Source organism: Lytechinus variegatus, chromosome 13 (genome assembly GCF_018143015.1).
Source record: "Lytechinus variegatus isolate NC3 chromosome 13, Lvar_3.0, whole genome shotgun sequence".
NCBI classification, from domain to species: domain Eukaryota; kingdom Metazoa; phylum Echinodermata; class Echinoidea; order Temnopleuroida; family Toxopneustidae; genus Lytechinus; species Lytechinus variegatus.
The window spans coordinates 21499621-21519707 of NC_054752.1; the positions used below are offsets into that span (position 1 = coordinate 21499621).

The 20087-nt window shown below is 37.7% G+C and overlaps 3 protein-coding genes across 4 annotated transcripts in view; all 3 read left to right on the forward strand.

Moving 5' to 3' along the window:
* Nucleotides 1-1075: 1075 nt before the first annotated feature.
* On the forward strand, nucleotides 1076-2347 carry LOC121425960 (allatostatin-A receptor-like). The gene has a single exon (XM_041622089.1). The coding sequence runs from the start codon at nucleotides 1076-1078 to the stop codon at nucleotides 2345-2347; it is 1272 nt and encodes a 423-aa protein (XP_041478023.1).
* A 5222-nt stretch (nucleotides 2348-7569) lies between these two features.
* LOC121425858 (galanin receptor 2a-like) lies at nucleotides 7570-9151 on the forward strand. Its single transcript, XM_041621939.1, has one exon. The coding sequence runs from the start codon at nucleotides 7786-7788 to the stop codon at nucleotides 9016-9018; it is 1233 nt and encodes a 410-aa protein (XP_041477873.1). The 5' UTR covers nucleotides 7570-7785; the 3' UTR covers nucleotides 9019-9151.
* A 6271-nt stretch (nucleotides 9152-15422) lies between these two features.
* LOC121426837 (plexin domain-containing protein 2-like) overlaps nucleotides 15423-20087 on the forward strand; it is a 58242-nt gene continuing 53577 nt past the window's right edge. For both annotated transcript variants that reach the window (XM_041623232.1, XM_041623233.1), the window contains exon 1: nucleotides 15423-15609. In XM_041623232.1, the coding sequence (XP_041479166.1) occupies nucleotides 15540-15609 (70 nt within the window). In that variant the 5' untranslated portion in view covers nucleotides 15423-15539. The remainder of the gene's footprint in view (nucleotides 15610-20087) is intronic.

Here is a 20087-nt window from a genome sequence, read left to right on the forward strand (position 1 = left end):
GGATATCCATGTCGGATTAGAAGAGACAACAGAAAATAGACATTTATTAAATTATATTATATTACTTATCAAATTTTTAATATATCACGGAAGGGGAAAACATAAACTACCAACTGCTGAAGAGATACAAGCACAACTTTTTAAAAGTAAAGAAGAAGAAAAGAACATTGCTATAGAGCGAACAACATTAACACAGCACTATAAAAAGTCGGAACACCTAAAAAGCAATTAATTTAGAAGGATGAGTAAGGGATGGCTTGACGAGGTCTGCACACGTGTGGGGTTGGCTGGTCTGTCTGTCACTATAAACTGTCCTCTTTTCTTTACTTTGCATGTTACTTCTTTCCCTTTTTCCCCTTTTTTCTTTCTTTATTTTTCTTTCTTTCCCTCTCTCTCTCTCTTTCTTTCCTTCTGCTTTTCTTTCTTATTTGTTTTGTATTGTTTTGCTTTTTTTGTACTGTCTAATTGTTTTGTGTCTTGTCTCTGTGTGTGTAGGGGGGTCGGGTGTGAGAGCGATTTCGTTCTTTTTGTGTGTGTATATGGGCGTGTGTGGGGAGTGAGCACTCGAAACCTTTTCCGTTTTTTGTTATATGATAAATTTCATTCAGTTTCATCAATGTTGAGCAATGAATTTTCTGCAGAACTATTGTATGATTTTGTGAATTTATATTGGTTATAAATGGTTAATGTTTACTTTTTTTGTTACTGAATTTCTCCACTCTATATCAATTATATCATAAATTTCATACAGTTTCATCAATGTTGAGCAATGAATTTTCTGCAGAACTATTGTATGACTTTGTGAATTTATATTGGTTATAAATAAAATGGTTAATGTTTACTTTTTTGTTACTGAATTTCTCCACTCTGTATCGATGATAATGCTATGACTTTTTGTACGATTATTTGTATTATGGACAATTATTTGTCTTTTGTGAATAGTGTTTTATTATTATTGATATTGTAATATTTTACAATGTATCATCACTTTGATTTTGAACGGAATGAATAATAAATATTATTATAAAACAAAGACAAACAAAAAATCATGATTTTTGTCTTCTATGTTGCAGAAATGGCTAATCTGAAGGGGATGCTGCTCCGAGGATGTACTCTCATGTGTCTTTTATTTTCATTCTTCGTCGGGTCTCTTGCTGACGTTCAGACAAGTACATTACATCATCATACAAGCACCTCACGAGTGCTTCCTCCAAATACTAGCTTTGATGATAGCCACTTAACAGACGCAGAAAACTGGGAATCTACCGTATATGACTATGGCACTTTTACAACAGTGATGGATGAAGTGACTGTCCATGCTGCTGATAATACCGACGTCTCTATTGAAAGCTGGGCCTGGTATCCGATGACCTGGCCTTGGCATTCGATTCTCCGGATGAATTCCGCCATAATTGGCATCATCGGTAATGCAGTCGTAATCCTCGTCGTTTTCAATCGTCGGGTCTCCAAGAACTCCACCGACATCTTGATCGGATCTCTGGCAGTGGCTGATCTGTTGTCTTCGATAGCAATCGTCCCCGTCCCTCAGATCAAGTACGTCCCTTCGACATGGCTTGGTGAGGTCTACTGCCGAGTGGTCAACGGTCAGATCTTCATGTGGTTCTTCGTGACCGCATCCATCTTCACCTTGACTGCCATTTCTGTAGAAAGATACGTTGCCGTCATTCACCCGTTCACGTTTCGGCGAATCTTCTCCATTCGACGGACAACAATCTACATCATTATCATCTGGACGATCTGTGTCATCAATTACGCAACCTACTTCTATTTCTTCATCAAGGTGCACGAACCGACCCACACCTGCCAGGTGCCCAAAGACCCGCCGTCTTTTCGGCTTCTTGGAGGGCTGTCCCAGGTCATCTTCAAATACATGTGTCCTTTGTTCATCATGGTTATCACCCAAGCAATGATCATCATAACCTTGCATCGACAAGCGAAGCGCTTCAGGTCGATGAACGATTCCAAAGTGAAAACCACCCATGCCGAGAAGTCTCACCATGCGAAAGGAAGAGTCATCAGGATGTTGCTATTGGTCGTCATCACGTTCATGGTGTGCTGGTCGCCTAGCCAAATGTCGTTCCTCCTCTACAGCGCACAGATCATTGGTCCTGCCTATCTCTACAGCCCGTTGAATCGTATTTTCACTGTCATGGGCTTCTACAACTCTTGTGCAAACCCAATCATCTACACCATAAGCAATGCCGAATTTAGACTTGCCGTCAAAAGCGTTCTGACGCGTAAAGGTAGCGATACAATCTCGGCTTTCGGAATCAAATCAGAAACAGACAATCCCGATACTGCAATGAGTTCAGTGCACGATACTTAAACACTGAATAATATAGCAGGTAACGAAACTACCAAGAATTTTCATTCCGACGGCATTCCGGCTCAGTCCGCCTCTAGTGTGACGGGGTTTTAAACTCCGTCACACTAGAGGCGGAATGAGCCGGAATGCCGTCGGAATGAAAATTCTTGGTACATTCCTGGATATTCGAAGCGCATTCTAAGAATTCTGAGTGCATTCTAGACATTCGGTCCATTCTTGTGACCGGCCCGAATGTTTTGCTCATGTTCAAAACTTTCGAAGTGCATTCGAAGTGGAGAAATATCGAATGACATTCGAAGTGCATTTTCTGACTTCTCTCTGACTACATTCTAAATAATCTTACGACATTCTAAGAGCATTCGAGGCATTCTGATCGCATTCTAGAGAAAACCGAATCGCATAAAACGCGGCCAGCTGCTGTTGTAACGTCATTTGGAAGTAGAAGTCACCCGGTCATGTCGCAATAAAGGAAGACATTTTTGCAAAAGTAGTGAAAATTTCAAATTCCCTCCCGAATGTGGCACGAATTTTGAAAGTTCTTCATTCCGGCTGGTTCTGCTCGATTCCTGCTGATTCCGAATAAGTGTGACGGGGGTATAACATGAAGCTACTTTATTTGATTAGTCATAATCAACACGTATCATTGGCAGGGTAGCTATGATAGTGCGATCCCAACCCACATCATTTTGTACAGTGCGTCCTAAAAAATATGAATCGAGAGTTATCGATGAGTTAACATAACTTAAACACAAATACAATAGGTTACCTATCATTTGAAAGTTTAGAATCTCTTCTTTCATCTTGTATAACTCAGAAGATTCCTCATTCTCGTATGAGACAGTGAATAAAAACAATTTGAATAAAGGATACCAAAGTCCACTTGTCGGGGAGTATCTGAGGTTCAATAAGAAATTCATGTGTGTAAAAGGTTCAGTATCAGCTCTTTAATTTGATACATAAATCACAGAAAATGGTCAAGAAATAACAAAATTCTGTTTAAGATAATTTGTCTTTTGCATTTATGATTAAGTAATGATAAATGATTGAATTTTAGCTTTCGGTTTTCCTCGGACACCTTTTATTGGGATTGAGTATGTTATTACCACAGATAAAATTCATAGAGATGTTTCTATAATAATAGGACTTGCATTATCGCGTACTACATTTTATAGCCATAACCAACGGCATTCATGAGAGTTAATGACTTTTTCTTGACAGCATGTGCCCCACAATTCCGCTCTCTTTCGGATAAACTTGTTCAACTTTGCTGTCTATTATGTTTGTTAAGTATATCTTATCTCTGTGATCTACTTTTCCACTTTAAAAAGGATATTGAAATACACTTTTTTTATATTCCTTCACATTGAAACGGAATCAAACATTAATCAAACTCACAAGAACAAGTTAAATTGGCACCTTCAGCAAGGTCAAGACAGTATATTTTACATCTTTTTGGTGTGCATTTAGGTTTCAGTTAATAAAGATGTTGAGATGTTTTAGAGTGTGCATATCGTATTCACTAAATGCAAGTGTTACTGTGCTTTACTATAGTGGTATGAAAATGTACAAATTTGTTTGATTTTCATAACGTCTTGTTGAGAAATATATATATATTACCCAATATTTTAATGACGTTTAGATGAAATGAATGAATGTGAAAATTATTATTGATTCTAGGTTTAATTATTGGTTAACAATTAATATCGTGAAACTAGCGAAATGATCTATGGTAATTTGATTGTTGGTATATGGCCTAATGTACATGTAGATTATTGATCTATATATGCCTACATGAAGCATGTAATTCATTTTCTAGATATTTGTATTTTCTTATAGTTTCTTTTGTTATTATTGCGCATGTTATACGATACTGCGACAAATAACAAGTAAAATTTAGGTTTAGATTTCCCTCTTTTTATTACAGGAAATAATTAAGCATATACAAACAAATCATAAATGATAGTGGTGTTACGTCTCTTGAAATCAGTTCTGGCAATTACGGTATTCCAAATGATAGGATCCAGATAAAAGTCCAAGTTGGCTGGCGAAAATTCCTTAAGTTAAAGTTCACGATGATGGCGATAATGGAGGGCGATGAAAAAGATAAGTCACTGTAACAAGTTGAAATGTCCGTGAAGACGATGTTAACGATGATTAGCAGTCAATTCCAGCATTTCATGGGTTGAAGAGTGTTCATAAAAACAGGTTGATGATCTCGATGAGAACTGAGAATTCCTCTCTCAAAATAACTGCAAACAGTTCTTTGATGGCGGGTAAATAATTCCACATAAGAAAAATATTCCAGGTGGAAATAAAGTCTGCTCCGACATAAAGTCTGGCGTGAAATTGTGGTGAAGTGATCTGGTATGATATGGAGTTTTCGTTGTAGAAACTGCAGTTTATATATACACTTTTCTCATCTATTCTAGAGACTTCTAGTATTCACTATAAAAAGACCATTCTGTCCATTTCTAGAGCAGTCTATATTCTAAAACATTTTTTGAATGACCTCAGTGAAATCAACAATGTCAACAAAATAGCTAAGCCTATTGTTTATTTCCACTACCAAGTCTATTGTAAAGCAGTCTGTATTGTCTCTCTTGGGAAATTCCAGGGATAACAAAGATTATTGAAAGATTAGTGTCCAACAAAGCCGTACTGGAACATTCTTGATCATTCTATGCTATAAATATCCTTAAAGAGGAAATAACTAAATAAATGAATGTAATTGCTCTTACAATTCTTTCAACATATAACACGCAGAACACTTTCTTTCTCACTATTATCAACGGTACAGTACATTTGTATCCATGTCAGTAAATATAATTGGTCATAAGGAGTTTTTATTTGCATAAAATTTAAAAAAGAAGTTAAGATTCTAAACATAATGGTCTCTCTTTTAGTAATACCTTATTAAAAAGATATATTTTTTAAAGGTCTTTTTCTATCAAAAAAGAAAAAAAAATCATCTAACAACGTGGGTACTTGTGTACATAATATATTGCAGTAAAATGCACTGTAAAAATGAAAACACGCGGGGTTTTTTTTGTCGATTTTGATTATAGATAATTCAAATGCTATTGATATATTTTTCGACTATTTTTATTGGTAAAATATTTGTCTGAAATTGTCTGAAATTTCCGATTGAATATTGATTGTAAATGTTTCGGAGATAAATGGAGGTGTATGAGTTTGAGATGCTCGTACCTTGTTTGCTTCTTTTATCGCTTAAATTGTCTTGTTTTCATTTTGGATGTTTCTGTTTCTGTTTGTGGTAACTCCTGTAGGAACTCGGCAGGACAGAATTTTCTGCTGGTAAACGCCAAGCTGGTATATAACCAATTACCTTCGAAACATTTTACGTCTAGGTTAATCAGTCATAGTGGCTGACGTAATAGACGACAGATATCACTCTTTGGCCTTTTTATCAAAGTGGAGACAATGGCAGAGTTGGGATTCGAACTCACAACCTTGCGATTATGAGTCCAATGCTCTAACCACTGGACCACACGACCCGACCCCCACGATGTACTTGTTTGGCAAAACTATATTTGTTTATTTTGTTTGTTTGTTTTGGAGAGTATTATTGTTTGACTCTTACCATCGAGAGGCGAAGCTTCCTCAAAGTTAGGGCATTAAAACTTACCATCAGATATCTGAATTGCGATGCAACTTCTCCGGCTGTAATTTTCGGCCTAAATAAAATGTAATGAGCAGGCGCAAACTGTGGTGCGTGTGGGTGTCCTGCGCAAGCGCATAACGATATTATATAGCTTTGCCAAGTAAGCGTGTCACAGAAGCAGAGTTGCTAATTTTAAGATGATAATTGATGTATTAATTCATATATGTTTTACTTATGTTTTAATGTGTCAAAATAAAATTAGTAATTAAAGGTAATGATTTTACCAAGAAAAGTCTGAAAATTCAATTTAGTTTTATTTTCTCTTTTTCCCTTTTTGTTCCTTAAAGGTCAATTTATTGATTGATGAAAACCAATAAAGACCAAAATTAAATGAATTGTGTCCATTTTGTTTTACTCTTTTTCTTCCAGCAATGATTAGAGTGGGGTGTACTCACCATTTCTACTCCTTAGTTCCTACCCCCTCATTTCTTTAAAATGTATAGGACTTAATGACAGAATGATTCGATTAAGCTTTAACCGGGCCCCAGCCCTATCGTCTGGATAAAGCGGTGGCGTACATAGCGAAATTTGTCGGGGGGTGGTATTTTCTTACAAGTAGAAAAAATATACCATCAAACTTCCTTCTGCCCCCTACCCGCTCCCCTCGCCATTGGTCTGTAGCAATGCCACAACATATCCAGTACAGTATTTCTTCTTCTTACAGGACACCTCACCTGGCAAGTACACGAGTAAAGTATATTTAGGCTATGACTCTTTGATATAGACATCGTGTGTAGGAATTCTTTAAAATTATTACTAAAAAGGAGGTGACCGATATTCCAATCAACCTCTTGAAAGTAAAGCATCCACCTCTCCAACCCCTCCCTAATTGAACACCTCTAACGAGCCACACTGCATGACGAATTACGAATAGTTGAAAGAATTTGGAGATGGATTGTTGGTAAAAGTGTTATGTTCGTTCTTCACGTTGATAGCAGGAGAGGACAAAAAACCCTTCTCGTTAAAATGGAAAATACGGGGTAAGATTTCTATTTACTCACATTTTACCTATATGAATAAGCGAATAAAAGTCACTGCTAAAATACGATGTGTTAAGTGGATCGAATATAATTCAGTTAGGAAAACCGAATGGTGGACGGGGGAGGAAGTTTATAAATACCTTTACAGTAGACTGATTGATTGATTTGATAATGAAACAATAAGAGAAGAGAAAATTCCCTATACAAATAATGTTACAATTATTACGTCTTCTTTTTGAAAGACTTTTCGTAACAGTTTTTTCTTCGATTTTAAAATGCGCTGATCATGAATGAGGTGAATTTAAAGTAGAATCCGTGGAAATTCGGTCACGCATTTAATGGAGTTGTGTAGGCGATATATTGAAAAATAAAAAGTGGTGATTTCTTTAAACAATTATAGAAATGGAGACTGATGGAATCAGGGCAATTAGAGTATTTGCTCACAATGTGTATAGCAACCAATTTGTTGTAGAGCGATGAAAAAATGGTATGGTAAATCATGGACCTATAGGTCAATGGGTAAATTGATAAATTGATAAAGTGTCGCAAGGACACAATTTTGAATGTTTGGAATGAAATTAGATAAAGACTTCCTCCAAGGGTTTATTCGCTGATGGGTGGAGCCTTTTGAGTGCATCCAATTAAAGAAGTTCCTATAAATACAAGGTTTTTCTCGTTCAGTATTCTATACAGCCCCAAAAGAAGGGAAGTTGGTGGAGGAATTCGTATCACATCTTCTTGAATTCGTCCCTGGAATTTTAAGCTTATTTCTGATCATGCCTCTAGATAAAGCGGAATCATCACCACATTTCTCAGAAACACTTCCTACATCATTCCCTGGGACTATCCCCGGATCATCTATCTTTAGCGAGTCCAGGACTGAGTTTGAAACACAGAATTATTTAATTGAGATCCTGGATGAGAATCCAGGTTCTCAGGTAGGTTTATTGTTGGCCGAAGCCACGGGTTCCAGTCTGAGAAGCACCCGAGTGGAGGATTCCCAAGCCAATGTTTCTTGGGAGTGGTACCCGCTTGAATGGAAATGGTGGACGATCATCCAACTCCTTGCTGCGATTGTAGGAATCATCGGAAACTTCCTGGTGATCCTGGTTGTTTTCAGGAGAGGGATCAAACGGAAGTCCACCGATATCCTCATAGGAACTTTGGCCATTGCTGATTTCCTGACCTCCATATTCCTGATACCCCTGCCACCAATCAGGCAACTCCCATCGACCTGGGTCGGCCAGATCTACTGCAAGATAGTCTATGTCAACACCGTCATGTGGACCTCTGTGACTATTTCTGTTTTCATCCTGTCCGCTGTGTCCATTGAACGCCTTGTTGCCATAGCCTATCCTCTACACTTCAAGACTTTCTTTTCAAATCGCTTGACAGTGATCTACATCTTCGTCATCACTACAGTAGTGATCATCGTCCAGGTCGTGTGGTCTTTCACGGCCTTCGTCGATGAGGACATGAATACATGCGTAGTGCGATATTCTTCAAAGCAACTACAGGCGGACGTCGGGATCGCCTTGTTCTTCTACAAGATTGTCATACCGGGTTTGGTCATGTTTGTGTCGCAAGCTCTGACGGTCATGGTTCTGCGAGCAGAGTACAAACGGTTCGGCGACACGGGCAAAGACATCAACGTTTGTAGTCCTCAGTTCAAGCTCTTGATAGCGAAGAAAAGGGTTGTGAACATGCTCCTGATCGTCCTACTAACCTTCGTCATCTGCTGGGGTCCAAATCAGATCTTCTATCTGTTGCTCAACCTTGGTCTCGTACCCATATCTTATCTGTATGGTCCGTTGCATCGATTTCTTGTTGTTTTGGCTTTCTTTAACTCGTGTCTCAATCCGGTTATCTACACGGCCCGTTATCCACGGTTCCGCGACGCTCTTAAACATTTGTTCTCAAGCTCTTCTTCTCCCAAGTCGCACGTCCCAATCTTTGGGCAGAAAATGGAAACTTCTACCGTGCCTACCGTCACCAGTAATGTTGCTTGACTCCATAAAGGGGATATGCGGGAGCGCTATCGGGACTTCCATCTCCTATAAAGACTAAAACTAAAAACTACAAATTGCATGCACTAAAAGAACGTTCAGATTCCCTACAAGTGTTGATTGATAGAGTGATAATAATAATAATGATAATAGCCGCATATTTATCCAGGGCAGCCACTTCAGTTCCGAAAACTGTTCTCCCAGCGGGCCCTGCTATTATTACCCCGGCTTTAGCACGGCTACCTTGATCAAGAGTGTATTCTTAAGTTACAAGTGACATAATAGCTCTCTGGAAATGTGGAAGTGAAGAACTTTAAATGATATAAAAATAAAAGTAAATTTCAGAGATATTGGACTTTCTGCCATTCATAAAGGATGTTCCATGCATGTTTCGGAAACGTGGGGCGTTAATATATAATTCTGTTTGGTGTGTTTCATCAACGGATGATCTAATAAAACTTCTTTGTTGGGAGTTAATAACAGTAATAATAATATTACATTGTGCATAATCATCGCCGATTTATTCTATGTCTTCATACGACAGAACGGCGTCGTGTTCAAATGTTAACGTTCTCATTTTATAGTGCATCATTTTCTCTGTTTACAAAAATTCTCTCATTTTCCCTTCTGACTTTAAGCTGAAATTTTACTATTGCTGACAAAAAATTCAACGTTCCTGCATGCAGCAACCCCCCTTCTATTTTCAACAATGGTGTGTGATTTTTTGCTTGATTACTGGGGCAATGAATGCTCTTTTTCACTTTTTTCTTCTCCCTGACGTTGTGTTCATCTACAGTGTAATTGGTGTAAATAATCTGAGTATTTTGCTTTTAGGGTTAATTTACCTTTCATTGTGAAGTGAATAAGTAACTATTCTTTTGATTAAAAATTTCTTCTATCATATTGCCTCAAAATCGAAAAAAGCACACCATATATAGTAATATTATATTGTTTTTGTTATTACTAAATGAGATTTGGTGAGTAGCATTTCATAGATTCCACTGAGGAATTCTACTGTCACTTTTTCTAGATGGAATTTTTTGTCGATATTCTTGTTGCTTTTCTTATTATGTTCATGTTCTTATTATGTTCTACAGCGTGCTAGAAAATCAGTCATTTTTACTATTTCAACCTGATGTCCAAACAAATGGGGATTTTAAATTTGTTTTGTGGTTGAAATGTAGTACTACTGGGTAGTCATGTAAAAATGACAACCAACAAAATTTTCGTGTCCATGCATGGGTGAATTTGAGGTTAAAATATTGCGTGCCGCATACATGATTTCTGAGTCCCCGGCTTACGTCATGCTGGGGGGGGGGGTCAAAATTAATGTATTGCTGTGACATGCGTGGCCAAATTATTTCTAAAAACCCCTAAACGATTTTTTTTTCTCTGTGTGCAAAAGAACCCCCTAAAAAAGTTTCGCGGGCTTTATTTACACACTATGGCCCAAGTTGCAACAAGTTGTTGCCAGAATATGACCCCGGGGAAAAAGCTTGAGGAAAAAACACACACCCTAAACACGTTTGGCTAGTCTTTAAAAAGAAATTGGAAAAAATACCCTAAATACTTTTGACCCTGCGATTGACAATTGACCAATTTTTAAAAATACTCCCCCCCCCCCTTTTTTTTTATATTTGGTGTTTTTATACCCTTAACGAGTGCACTCGCGGCCCGCGTTCAAAACTGAAAAAAAAATCAGTTTTTCACATGACTAGCCACAATAAATTGATCATTGACACACACACAAAAAAGGCATTTTTGCTGCTCAAGCATTCAGCAAAGAGACTATGTAGAATCTGTTGTCGAAATGTTCCGTACGACACGTGAGGAATCGCCCTATAGTAGTGTGCCTGCTAAGACAATATTAGACCTATACACCATCATCTGAAACAGGGCCCTGGGATTGACGATTTTTCCTTTTGACTGGGTGTGCTGATCCCAATTTGACAAGCAAAAGAAAGAAGAAAAATACCACTTTAAAATGTAGATAATTTTTGTCCCGAGAAATTTGACAAGCAAAACAAAAAAAGGTTTCTATAAAAAAAAAATGCTTGTCATCTTGGTCACATTTCTCCCGTCCAATATTAATGGGGGGATGGGTGCTGCCTATGAAAAAAAAAGTACACGTAGCGCCCCCATAGAACATTTTGGGGGTGTTTCAGTACTCCCGCTTCCCAGGGCCATGATCTGAAAAAGATTTTCATTCACTCAAATTGAGTTAAACTTAAAAATTGATTATTTTGATTGAAACCGATTTGATATATTTCCAACGTTATGGTTGGACATTCATAAAAAGAAGAATGTGGTCCCGATTAAATGATAACAAACGTGACCACGCTACAAAATAGTGTGGAACGTAATTTTAGCTACATTTCAAAACATCTAACTGTATCTTCAATTCACACTATGAACATAATTATTCATGTGTTTTTATAAACCAAATGGTAAAACGATATTTTCGAGATCGGAAAGAATTGTTTACTGCTTGTATGTTTCATATAGGCTATGTTTACTTGTTATTGAATTTATCAATTATTTTCACAGTTTCTGCTGATTTTAACAGGATAGATGATTACTTAGGAATTGACATTGTGTTAAACATAAACAATTTCAATTTTTGTTTAGATGTTATAATGTTAATATGATTATTTATCAAGTTAATACATGTTTTTGAGAAGAATGGGAATGTAAATATCAATGTGCGCTTTAAAAATCCATTTATTTCGCATCTCTAAAAACATACAATACATCAAGATTAAATCAATCAATTCCATAGTAAGTAAAATATGAATATTGTAAAATTATGACAAAATAGCAAAAGATGTTGTTTGAAGGTTTGCATGGTGGCATGTACAATCGCTGATGTGGTTTACGGTACACCATGTGGAGTGTTATAGAAACAGAGGATAGAAGAAAAGAAATGGATAGGAGAGAAAGTGGAGATTTGAGAGTAGAGTATTCTTTCTTGAAAGTAGTCCTGAAAAGGACTGTAAACCAAAAGACAATTGATGAGTTGAGAACAGCTTGAATAGTAGAGCGGATGAGGAGATGCTGGCTTGAGTTGGCGAGTAGAGATGATGAGTAGAAGCAGTAGAGAGACTCGACGTTTCGGACAGGTTGACTGTCCGTCTTCAGGAGTTGACTGTCCGTCTACATGCGGTAATGAATGGGATGTGAGGAGTAGCAAAAAGCCAAAAAGGCCTTTTTAGGCTACTCCTACTAACTACTGGAGTAGCTTGCAATCAACTTATTATTGCAAGATCAACCAAAATTAATCAAAAAGCCATAGACTACTTAACAAGTGATTTACTAAGTATATTTTTGATAATTATGTTTTCATTATACATGTATATTTGGAAATGATCTGATACTTTGTATCTAATAAATAAGTGCTTGGTTTGATTCATTGTTTGATTGATTGATTGATTTGTTGATTGAATGAATGAATGAATGAATGAATGATTGATTGATTGATTGATTGATTGATTGTTTGGATGGATTGATTGATTGATTGATTGATTGACTAAGTGATTGATAGATTGATTGTGTGATTGGTTGGTTGGTTGGTTGGTTGGATGGATGGATGGTTGGTTGGTTGGTTGTAGTGTATAACGGCATATGGGGTAAAATTTCAACCAACATGAGGGTAATTCTGTATCCAACCAATTTGGGCAGTATTTTGAACAATGCGGGAATCATATTGTCCAGTAAGATTAAAAAAATAAAAATAAGCAGCGATTACTTCAAATTTGGCAAAATTTTCATCACACTGGATAAATAAAAATACCCAAAAGAAATACCCAATTCTGGTTGGACACATAATTGCCCTTATGGAGCATATTTACCCAATATTTTTTTTTTTAGATTTGTTGGTTGGTTGATTGGTTGGTTAGTTTGTTGGTTTATTGTTTGGTTGGTTCCGGTTCATTGATTGATTAATTGGTTGATTGACTGATTGGTTGGTTTGTTTGGTTACTTGATAGCCTGAGTGGTTGATTGGTTAGTTGATTGGTTGGTTGGCTGGCTGGCTGGTTGGTTTGTTGGTTGGTTGACTGATTACTAAAACATGGAATGTGTAGATATAGGAGATGATGTAGTAATTCATAAAGTGTTATTGTAGGAAAAGGATTGATAGATGAATCTTTAAATTAATAGTTTTACATCTAACCTAGATTATGATCCTCGATCACGACACGTGTTGCTCTATTGCCCGTCATCGCCGGAGATGGCGTAGTTTCGTAAAGTGTCTTTAACATTCATTGTGTGCCGTGGCCGAGTGGTGCCGTGCGGAGTGGTCTAAGGCGCCTGGCTATACATGGAAAGTCCGGAGTTTGATCCCCGGCCGCGGCACCTATGCCCATGAGCAAGGCATTTAATCTACAATGCTCTTTTACCCTGCTTTCAAATAAATGGAAATGCTATATGCAGTATTGGTAACTAGGTGTGCACTTGTTTTCTTTTTTTTTAATCATTTAATAACCAAACACAGGAAGGATGTATGAAGAAAAAAATTGTTTCAAAGCTATATCCAGGCTGCAACCCCCATGGCATATAAAATTTACCTTTAGAAGCGGCGCTACCGGGGGCGGGGGGGGGGGGGGCCTACCAACCCTATTAAGCTCATAAATTTTTTTCATAGAGTGAAACGAGTGTGGGGAGAAAAGGTTGAAGAAAGGAGGGGAGAGAAGAAGGAATCTAATCGAGAATTGTGGGTCATACATTGCCCCTATATCTGTACAAAAAAATTACGTCACCCTGAAAGTCGTCTTAATTACTCTTTATAAAAAACAAGAAAAAAAACCCCATGGCGCCTCCCGTGTCATATGAACTTTCCATAAATAGATTAAGCATTATAGAATATTTCATGGCATACAGGTCCTCAACCGACCAAGACACTTGAATCAATCCTATTCGATGTGGAAATCAATAAGTATTAGTAATAATTCTGATAACTGAAGACAGATCTAACCAAATTATCATTTGAATAAGCATAATATGAATACAAAACGGTGTAAACTTCATGCATTTTCACAATTATTAACTTGTCCACAAACTAGAAGGGTCTTATCAACTTAAAGTTTATGTAAGAGTGGTTTAAGCGTGTATATACAGACAGACGAATCAAGTCGAATGATCTTGAAATACGACCCCCCCCAAAAAAAAAAATGGGGGAAATGCAATCACTCTAAATACATCTGCCACTTGACAGTCGGGGGGCTGCATGTTTTCACACCGATTCCGCGGTGTCTTTTACACTCTCAATTCCAAGGATTTAAAATAAATGCAGATCGGCTGTGAATAGTGACCAGTCGAATATTAGATTAAGATTTAAACCATTAGGATTAAAACATAAAGCTAAAAGATTTGAATTTAAATCATTTGAGATTTAAAAGTTAATTCTAAGTATTGAAAGTAAATCAAAAACTTGGCCAGGCACCATTCACAGCCGATCTGGATATATTTTAAATCCTTCGAATTTAGAGTGTATAGGGAGAGAGAGAAAAAAAATCGACAACGGGGGGTTTATATATATCTCTGGGATGTAGCATATAAACCTGAATATGACTAATATAATAAACTAATGAATATGGAAAATTGTGGATGTTCAGTCAAGGTAATATGTGAATTAGTAAAAGTAGGTGTTTAGGAAACAAAAAATGTAGAGAAATCAACTAGAAAGAAAGAAATAAATAAATAAAGAAATAAATAGATAAAGAAAGAAAGAAAGAAAAGGAAAGAAAGAAAGAAAAAAAGAAAAGAAACTTTAAAGAAATTAAGAAAGAAAGAAAGAAGGAAGGAAGGAGGGAAAGAAAGAAAGAAAGACAGACAGAAAGAAGAAATAAAGAAAGAAATAAGAAGGAAGCAATCAGGAACTAAGGAAGGAATGAAAGAAAGAAAGAATGAAAGAAAGAAAGAAAGACAGAAGGAAGGAAGGAATTGGGAACTAAGGAAAGAAGGAAGAAAGGAAAGAAAGTATGAAAGAAAGTCTGAAAGAAAGAAAGAAAGAAGGGTCAAGGGAAAAGCAAAAACTATAAAAAGGAAAAAAAAGTTAAGGAGGATCAAACACATTGCTACATGTGGAGCACTTTTTGCATTTCTCATTTAATTTTTCATTTTTCTTTTCTTGAGGCTACCGGTATTTTCTTTCTATTCTATTCTTTCACCTATCTTTTCTCCCCTTTCCATTCCCTGTTTTCGCCTCAAATGTTCGGGTTTATTTTTGTTTTATGATTAATTTCTTTGATATGTATATCGTTTCTTTTCTACTTCGTTTATAGCATTGCTTTTTTGCGAAGTGGCGCCTCGGTGGCGCCACGAAGAATGGCTACCAGTGCAAGTAGCTAATGCAAAAGCCGCGTCGCCGCATGTGGCGCACTACCTAAATCTGCACGATATTATAAAATTCCGATATTGCATTGACGAAACGAAGGAGGAGAGGAAGCCATCTCGAGCTGTCTACTATTAATTTTGGTTATTAAACCACAAACCTTCTTCTTAGTCCAACTACAAAGTAGCATAAAATGGCCCGAATCTCACTTTGTACAGCGATTCTCAGTTTATGTCTCGTTCTTAATTTGTGTGAAGGATTAGGTGAGTTGATTTTAACGAAAAAACATCGAGTGGAAAATACAGTGCCGCTGCTGCTGAAGTCGACTCGAACAAACAGATTATCGTGTGTAAATAACTACCCCGAAGCTCTCCCATGATGGGGCAACAGGCGCCGCGGTGTGTGGCTCCAGCGACATACACTATCGCGTTTTTGCCTATTTGGCCTAGCCCTAGGCCCCCCTAGCTAGGCCTAGGGCCTAGATTCTAAGTTATTTGTGTTTTGATGAACATGATTTCAAACTAGCGCAAATGTACATGAATGTAAACTAACTGTAGGGTGAGAAAATATTAGGAATCACGAAAGTGGAAATTTTCGCGGATTTCGTGGCAAGATCGGCGAGCGCAAATTTACACATGAATTTATGTTATGAGCATCTATTTTAATGCAAGTTTTGAACCACGGTTCGATTGCGTGTATCGTTTTGGCAAAGAGATTGCATAATTACAAATTTGTCCTACAGAGAGCAGCATTTTTAACAGTCGCAGATCGGTATTTAAATTATGATTTCAATTGAAACATGCTGTTTGATTGGTGAGTGTTTAGATCTGTTTAGTTTTTAAGAAGACCCTGGCTTGGGTCGATTGCCCATGTTTGTTGATTGATCCCATGCTTTTTGAATAGTGGTAATCCCCCTGGTCCTTACCTGGTGCTTGGCTGTCCATACCAGGCTAGCAGCGCCTCCATTTTGCCTTCCCCGATGTGCACTTTGCAAAGAAAAGTTGCCCTAAATGTCACAAAAGCTCATGATTTGATCAAAAGAATTAGCCGCTTTAGTTTATACTAGAGCGAGAATTATGATCAGAAAATGCAATTTTGTTGCTGAAATGTTAATTAAAACCATTCACAGATGGACAAGAAGAAAGTGACTTTGTGATTATGGAGTGTTCAGCGCGAATTCAAGAACCCGCGAAAAGGTTTTGAAGCCGCCGACCGCGTAAAATTAATCCCGCGAAAAAATAACAGCGTTTACAGTAACCTAACAATTGTAAAAAGTCATTACAATCAAATTCTGGGCAGCTTACGATGAGTAGGAGTCGATTATGATCGTGATGTGATATCTTGATCATAGTCAACTAGTGCAATCGTTCTGAAGCTGCCCAGGATTTGATTGTAAAGACTTTTTACAATTGTTGGTTAACCTTTAGAATAACCCTGTAACCGATTCTCGGATCGGCGGCCGATCTCGATCTAATCAATGCTGATCGATCATTTCATGCCGATCACCGATCATAGCAAATGTATCGTTATGATCGGTTGCAAAATTCCCCGCACCGCGCCGGGCCAAAGTTGGCTGCACTAGCCGGCCGTAGCTGCTGTGCGCTTGCTGTGTTAGCTCTTGGTCGGCTGCCATGCTGCAAGCCGATATGGCTGCAACAGTGAAATGGATGTCTTGATGTCCTTAACTGAGGTCATCATTGCTCCGGGGTTACCACAATAGAGATTTTAAAAAATACCTGTTGCCATGCAGAAAACCGCGGATTAATTGGAGTCGCGTGCCCCTCAATCATTCCACATTCCTCTTAAAGAAAAAGATTTACACTACAGTTCACTTTTTTCTGCCCAGCTAGCGCCATTTGGCAGGCTACGCTCGTAAATTACTTCCACCAGTAACACCGTGCACAAGAATGTTATCGCGACCTCCAAAGTCTGAGCCCATCATGTTCTCTGTTTTGTTTCACGTTCTCAATTGTTATTTCACTTGCTGTTATATTTCAAAAAATAAAGGAAACTTGATGTGTTTTGAAAGCATGTTTATATTTTTAATCAGTCTAAGAATATGAAAAGCATGTTTACATTTTCTTCTTTCCAGCAGTAAGATGAGCGGTTATGTAGGCTGTGCAAGAAAGTGAAGAGGGGTGTACTCCTCTATTGATTCTAATTTTGATTTTCCTTTCTTGACTACATGTTTTCATATTTTACCTCCATTTCCTCAAGTTATCATTTCATCTCTCACTCTCAACTTTTTGAAAATCATGTCATTCTTTCTCATTCATCGTTTGCATTTGTTTAAAACCATACTTTTTTCTTGGGGGGGGTGGTTCATGTCATTTTGAATTGAATAACTTTATTGTCCATAAAGTAAATTATTTGTTCATGACCACCAATTCAAATTTGTAGTTTGTACATGTTACAGTAAGAATAAGTTTCCAACTTAAATCACGAAAATACAAAAAATGTATCTTTATACTTTATTCCCATTTGGCGGTATAAATACAACTTGTTTGTGATACTGATTAAATCCAGTGCATATTTAGTCGTGGGTTGTGCATGGGTGTGATAATGTGATATGAATGCAGCTGAAGGATCGGAGGAAACACACAACTGAAAAAAAGACCACGTGTACGCGTGCAACAATCACATCGAGGTATTAGGTGCTTGGCGGAGCTTCATGCTGGCCGTCCTGATATGATGACCTGGGAATTCAAATGATTCAGTGAGCTCGAGAGGAAGAGATGGGGAGAGAGACTGACTACCGGTACCGTACGAGGGGGAGAGAGAATGGGGGGGGGGGGGGCTGAAAGGAATGAGAGTAATGGTGTATGTTACTTTCAAGTTTCAAATACGGTAATGCCAGATCGTAGCGATGGAGAGTTCGGGGACAGGGTAGTGATTTTTTTTTTCCTTTCTTTGAGCATTTTTTCCCCATCCTCCATTGAGACAAGGTTTTTTTTCACCTTTGAGATGATTTGTCAGTGGACCAAGTTTTTTTTTTTTTTTAATCTGATGTTGAGTCAGTTTGTTGTTGCTCATTTAGCAAGTCAAGTTTTTTTCAAACTTCCAACCCCCTCCCCTGGATATCTTATGGTGCGTCCCTAACAAAATATGAACACCCTTTCCTGCCCACAACTCCTTCATTGACAACTTTGACCCCAGGGACCAGACTTGTTTAAAGAGAAATGCCAGTAGTTGCAATAAACACTGATTTCATGAGAAGGTCTGTAAAACCAGTCTTAATTGTCAGTATATCAACGAGGATCTAGATCTGGTACAGTTACATAAACTGAACTTTGTGAAATCTTGAAATCTACGCCGAAAAATATTCACCAACACAGATAGGCACACGTGGGACAGTGTATTATCATTGCTGGAATAAAGACCCGACGGAAGTGACCAAATCCACGCTTATTTTGCTTATTTCTCAGCAATTACACAATTTCTTCCAGAATCCTTTGGCACATATTTTTTATTCAATACAAACAGACACTTGGGTGGTCATTATATTAGATTCTGTAAAAAGTTATTTTGAGATCGTTACCAATACTGGAATTTATCTTTAATATTTTGGAAACATCCACTTGAGAAAATCCCCCTAATCGTCTGATGGGCATTACGCTCCAGTGGTTTTGTAAACAACCTTCGTCATATGAAAGAGATCTTATCAGATGATAAATCCAATCAGCGTCGAGTGCCGTGGATGGAAATTAGAGGGAACGATTCTCATTGGTCAATTCCAAGCAAGGACAAGGCTTCACCAAAATTTACGAGCTAGCTCCAACCATGGAGTTACGGTCCCGCATGTCAGAGGGTCAGAATGAAGAGGTTTTTCCCTACCTTGCCCTCGATACTGTCTGCATGCTCAAAACAGAAAGTAAACACACAACCAGCTCACTTGAGCTGATTGGACCTTCGATAGCCAATGAAATTTTTGGGGAAACAAAGAAGAAGCCACATGGTTCCCTTATCAGGAAAGGTCGTGACTTCAGAAATAAATTGACCCCTCCCCCATCTGTGTGTGCGAGGGAGATAGAGAGAGAGGATAGGTGGTGGAAGCCGGAGAATTCCTTTTATGTTTCGAAACAATGCAACCTTTTTTATATCCCCCTCACACAATCAAAATGACATTCCAACACACGCCGCCTTCACCAGTACTTTCTCGATTAGTCTAAAAAAATAGACCCAGTTATACATGTAGGTTCAAATGATAAAAATTCGTAATTTTGAAAGGTATTTCAAATGAAATATTTTGCAAAATATTTTTTTTTAAATACATGTGTAGTATCGTGGGCAGTGCCACAAGTGGGGGTGGGGACATGGTGTGGGCAAGGGACAATTTTTTTTTGCAGATGTTTTTGATGGAATGTTATGGAAAATGTGAGGTGCGATTTTGAGAAGTGTTTCCAGTATTCAGTGTCGGGGCATGAAAACTGGCATTGCAAATGAGTGAAAAAGATGCTGTGAATGGTCATTCATTGAGATGATGAAAGGGAAAGCATATCCAAGAGGGTGGAGAGCCAGAGGCAAGAGAACGAGAGAACTTAGTTGATTCATGGTATCTTGAGTGAAAGCAGAGTGGAAGAGAGGAGAAAAACAATTAGAGAACGTTTCTGAGTGATGGTAAATTACCAATTATCTCTGAAATATTCTCTTTTAATTTTCCAGTATTGCAAGTCTTTCTTTCTTGTATTGAAATTCATAGCTGCTATCTTCAGTGAATATCAATATGGAAAATGTTGGGGCG

Excerpts from the sequence above, each read along its gene's own strand:
- LOC121425960 (XM_041622089.1), top strand. The coding sequence starts at position 1,076 with ATGGCTAATCTGAAGGGGATGCTGCTCCGAGGATGTACTCTCATGTGT.
- LOC121425858 (XM_041621939.1), top strand. The coding sequence starts at position 7,786 with ATGCCTCTAGATAAAGCGGAATCATCACCACATTTCTCAGAAACACTT.